At 64.8% G+C, this 5,221-nt stretch overlaps 1 protein-coding gene across 1 annotated transcript; it reads right to left on the bottom strand.

The window, feature by feature from the left end:
• Positions 1-914: 914 nt before the first annotated feature.
• Positions 915-5,022, bottom strand: TAPBP (TAP binding protein). Its single transcript, XM_024210793.3, has 7 exons — positions 4,810-5,022; positions 4,120-4,395; positions 3,049-3,393; positions 2,184-2,519; positions 1,860-1,949; positions 1,330-1,361; positions 915-1,209 (listed from the first exon to the last, which is right to left on the bottom strand). The coding sequence occupies exons 1-7, from the start codon at positions 4,940-4,942 to the stop codon at positions 1,198-1,200; spliced, it is 1,224 nt and encodes a 407-aa protein (XP_024066561.2). The 5' UTR covers positions 4,943-5,022; the 3' UTR covers positions 915-1,197.
• Positions 5,023-5,221: the final 199 nt, after the last annotated feature.

The following is a 5,221-nucleotide window of genomic DNA, read 5'->3' on the forward strand; positions in this document are numbered from 1 at the left end:
TCCAGCTCCATGTTTCCCAGTGCTCCAGTCTGTATATTCTTCCCCCTGGAATCCAGCTCCAGGTTTCCCAGTGCTCCAGTCTGTATATTCTTCCCCCTTCCCCCCGGGATCCAGCTCCAGGTTTCCCAGTGCTCCAGTCTGTATATACTCCCCCCCCCCCGTGTTTGTATATTCTCCCACTCCCCTTGGGAGCTGGATCCATGTTTTCCAGCTCTCCGGTCTCTACAGTCCTCCCCCTCATCCAGTTCTGTGTTTCCCACCTCTCCAGTCCATATATTTCCCCCCTCTACTGGGGTCTGGAACCTCTGGTCCCTATATTCTCCCCTCTCTCCACGGGGAGGAAGCTGAACAATGGGGACTGCCTTCCTGCCTCCCTCCGGCCAGGAAGTCCCCCCTCCAGTGCCTGCCGGCTGGGTATGAACCCAGCCTGGGCAATGCTTAGAGAGTGAGGAGAGCTGGGAAGTAAAGACCAGGACATACAGGACCCCGTAACATAAGGGGGAGGAGTGGGAGCAACCAAGAGTGGCAAGGATGGAGGGAGCCTGTGGAACTCTCTGCTACTGGGCATTAAGCCTTGGGACTGTGTGCCCTGGCTCTTAGGGTGAGGCGACTCTCTGAACCCAACTGGCCCGGGCTAGGAGGGTCCCAGGGATGGGGGAGGTCTCCTGCTGAGGCAGAAGGAGATGGGGGCACTGGGGGGGCAGTTTGGGCAGGGCATGTGGGGCTGGGTGGGGAGAGGAGACCTCTGCGGCGGGAGGGGTGTTGAGAGATGACGACGCCCATTCAGGAGTTAGGTGGTCACAGCAAAACATTTTTATTTCTGGGGCCAAAGCCCCCGTATAGCAGTGCAGACCAACAGCCCCCCCACCTTAAACAGAACAGGCCACTTGCCCGACCCCCCAGGGAGAGGCAGGGGGAGCACAGGTGGGGGTGGGGGGCTCAGGCGGAGGGACCCCGGCAGCAGGGGAGGCGGGTGCTGTGGGCAGACCAGGCCAAGGGGAGGCGGGTGCTGTGGGCAGACCAGGCCAAAAGGGGGTGGGGAAGCAGCAGGGGAGGCGGAGGGCAGGGGGACTGGAGAGGAAGTTAACCCTTTATTGACCATTAAGCCCCCCAACTCTGGTTCCTGTCCTGAGGTTCACAATCTTATTCTGGGGGTCACAGATCAGCCCCCAAAATCTCAGCTTCCCTGAGCACGTCTCACTCTGATTTCTGTGGGGAGAAGAGAGTCAGGTAAGAATCACCCCAGGTACTCCAGCCCCAGCCTCTCCCAGCAGGGGGCGCTGTGGGGGGCAGGGCAGGAGCACTGGTGGGGTGTGGGGGGGTATTTACCTTGCTTTTCTCTTCGGCGCCGGATGGACAGACTGAAAAAGGAACCGAGACAGAGGAGTGAGACCCTGGCTCCCCTGAACAGGAGTGTGTGTGGGTGGTATATAGCCCTGTCCGTGAGGATACAGGGGGAGGTCAGGGGGTCCAAGGGGCACAGGGGCAGCGGAGATCTGGGGGTACATATCCTTCCCGAGGAGATATGGGGAAGGGGAACAGGTGTGGCCTGGGAGGCAGTGGGCTGGTTGGGGGGTACCTGGGGGTTGAGGGGTGTATGGGGTGGCAGTATGAAGGGGTGTTGCAGAGGAGGCTGGATGGTTGGGGGTGCAATGGAGGGTGGTATGGGGGGATAGGGACTGGGGGGCATATGGGGGCAGTGGGAAGGTTGGGGGCTGTATGGGAGGCACTGGGGTGAATGGTGGCAGGGCAGCACCTACCCTTATCCCGGAGGAGGCACTGGGGATCGGGGTGTATGGGGGGGGGGGGGTGACACGGGGGGCGGGGGGGGGGGGGTGACACGGGGGCGGGGCACAGACCTTTGTTTCCGAGGAGGCGGAAGAGCCCATAGAGCAGGAAGGCAGCCAGGAACATCCCAATTGCGTCCTCCAGGGAGGGGCCCGTGGCACCTGGGGCAGAGGGGGGATGAGACCGAGAGACACTCCCCATTCCCTCCTTCCCCACACCTCTGCGTTACCCCGCCCCTTTCTCCCCTCCGCCCCCCCCCACTCCATACCCCCTCCGCAGATCCTCCCCCATGGCACCCCTCCCCTTTCTCCCGTCCGCCCCCCCCCTCTCCCGAGCCCTCCCATCCCTGCACTCCTCTCCCATTGCCCCCTGCCCTGTCCCGCCGCTGTCCTCACCTGCTACGCGGAGCTGGACGCTCCTCCTGGCAGGGGTGGCCAGGGCGGTGTGGGTCACGTGGCAGCTGTAGGTGGCTCCGTGGTCGCGGGGCTGGACGGGCGCCAGGCGGGCGAAGCTGCTCAGGCTGTAGGTGCCGTCGGGGCCACGCCGGTGCCCTGACTCCCAGGTCTCAGTCACGTACTCCAGCAGGTTGCCCCCCGCCTCCCCGGGGCCCCGGTGCAGCCAGCTCACCGTCACGTCCAACGGGTAATAGCCAGAGATCTCACAGACCAGCTCAGCTGGTGCCCCGGGGGCCACCGATAGGGGGTCAGGGCGCAGTGTCACCACGGGGGGCTCTGAGGGGAGAGAGGGTTAGAGACTGGTCCCATACCGGCCTGTACAGACCAACCAGCGTCCCTCCTCCCCTGGGAGGCACAGACAGGGGATGGGGTGCAGGGTCACCTTGCGAGTGGGGGGAAGCGGGTTCAGAGGAAGAGATGAGTTATGACCTAATCTGGCCTCCCTCATCTCCTGGGGGCATGGGGTACAGTGCCACCACCTGGGGCTCTGAGAGGAAGGAGGGATTAGAGACCAGTCCCATACAGCCCTGTATAGCCCAGCTAAGCATCCCCAAAGTCTGTTGTTTCTAGGGGGCGCTGGCTCAATGTGGGGAACTCTGGGACCCCTCCAATTCAGGGGGTAAATATTGGGGTTCACAGCCCAGGCTGTGGGAGCATCAGTTCAGGGGCCCTCCCCAGAATCAGTCGTGTATCACTAGCCTGGGGTGGGGGGAAGATACCTGTGGGGTGCAAAGATCATCTCATATCCATGTCCCCCCAGGCTGGGAGCAGAGGCAGGCGCTCAAGGGGGGCCCCCCAGACTCACCGGTGATGCGCAGCTCCAGGGCCTGCTGGGCGTGGAGGTGGGGCAGGTAGATGGTGCAGATGTAGGTTCCTTCGTGCCGCACCCCGACCCGGGGCAGTCGCAGAGAGACGTTGGTGTCTGCGCCTGCCCTCCCCTCCTCCAGGAACAGCTGCGCCCCCTCCTCGGCTACGTGGGCCCGGCCTGACACCCCATCATAGGCCAGCACCACGCGCCCAGCACCCCTGTACTGGTACCGCCACTCCACCGAGAAGGGGCCGGGTGGTGCCGTGAAGCCACAGTCCAGCAGCACGTCCCGGCCCAGGCGGGAGTGCAGGTGCGGGGTGCGGGAGAACACGGACAACACCGCTGACGGGGGGAGAGATGAAGGGGTTACTGCTGTGAGCACCACAGGGACAGTGCTACGGGGGTGGGGGTTACTGTTGTAAGCACCATGGGAGCAGTGCCATGGGGGGGCAGGGTTGTGAGCACCACAGGGACAGTGCTACGGGGGTGGGGGGTTACTGCTGTGAGCACCATGGGAGCAGTGCCACGGAGGGAGTGGCAGGGTTGTGAGCACCACATGGACAGTGCCACGGGGTGGGGGGTTACTGCTGTGAGCACCATGGGAGTAGTGCCATGGGGGGGCAGGGTTGTGAGCACCACAGGGACAGTGCTACGGGGGTTGGGGGTTACTGCTGTGAGCACCATGGGAGCAGTGCCACGGAGGGAGTGGCAGGGTTGTGAGCACCACATGGACAGTGCCCCGGGGTGGGGGGTTACTGCTGTGAGCGCCATGGGAGCAGTGCCACGGAGGGAGGGCCAGGGTTGTGAGCATCAGAGGTAGTGCTTTGAGCACTACGGGAACAGTGGCACAAGGGAGGGCTGTGAGCACCATGAAGAACAGTGCCTTGGAGGAGGGCAGGGCTGTGATCACCACATGGACAGTGCCCCGGGAGGGGTAGTGCTGTGAGCAGCACAGCAGGATGTGGGGGCAAGGGAAGGAGCTCGGGGCCCCGGGGAGAGAGGGGGTTCCCACAGCAGAGTTTTGGGGGGAGGCCGCTCCCACCCTACATTCCCAGGTGCCCTGGTTACCAGTTGCCATGGTGACTGCCGGTTGCTGGGACGTTGCCGCCTCCTCGCTCTTGAGGACAGCGCTGATCCCGTAGCCCCTGGCTGGGGCCTGGATGCTGCTGATGAACCAGGGGCCCCCCAGGCCCAGGGGGCTGCGGTGCTCGGGGGTCAGGCCGGCCGCCCAGGGCACGTGGGCCTCCTGTGGCGTGTAGGCGTTGATCTCACAGGACGGCAGCTCCCCCTCCTTGGGGCGCCCCCCTACTGGGAGGGGGACACGGTGCAGGGCCCCTGCAGGGTCTGGAGGGGAGAAAGGAATCGGGGGGAAGAGACATGGACACCCCAATGCCCACCCTTGCCAGGAGGGGGATACAACGCAGGGCCCCCCGGAATCTGGGGGGAGCGAGACGGGGCGGCAGTTGTGGGGCACCGGAAGGCGAATGAGGGACGTGCCAGAGAGGGGAGTGGGGGGGCACTGGAGGGCAGGGAGGAGTGGGGGAGCACTTGGGGAGGATGGGGAAAGGAGGGGGCTGTAAGAAGCGGGATGGGGGAGCAGAGGGGAGAAGCGGGGTGTGAACAGGTGGGGTAACACTGGGGGCAGGTGGGATGATGGGGTAGTCCTGGGGGGTAGGAGCAGGCAGCAGCGTGGTAGTGGGGGCAGGCACTGGAGGAGCAGGGTGTGGTAGCCTGGGGGGGGAGGGGGGAAGGACATACCAGCGATGTCAAAAACCATGCCTGGCTCCAGGTCGGGGGGCAGCTCGGGCTCCGTCTCGGGGTGCCCCCGTCTCGCCCCCCGCAGCAGCAGCAGCGCCCGGCGCTGGGTCACGGAGCTCGGCATCACCCCCATGCCCCCCCCGGCCTCCTCCACGAACCAGCAATTCAGCCGGGGGGGCCCCGCCACAGCCAGACACAGAGCGAACCCTAGGGGCCAGGGCCAGGGGGTTAGTGGGGACACAAGGACCCCCCAAAGCTCCCTGGGACACAGGATTGTCCCAGATTGCCCCCTCCCCCAGGGCAGGACCCTCGAGAGACGCCCCCTCCCCTCGGGTCTGATTTCTCCCCCGCCCTCCCCCCAATAACTAGCAGGTGCCTCCACATCCCACCCAGGCCCTGAGCAGCCCCATCA

This window comes from Terrapene carolina, unplaced genomic scaffold (assembly GCF_002925995.2).
Source record: "Terrapene carolina triunguis isolate 2854851 unplaced genomic scaffold, T_m_triunguis-2.0 Scaffold889, whole genome shotgun sequence".
Lineage (NCBI taxonomy): Eukaryota > Metazoa > Chordata > Testudines > Emydidae > Terrapene > Terrapene triunguis.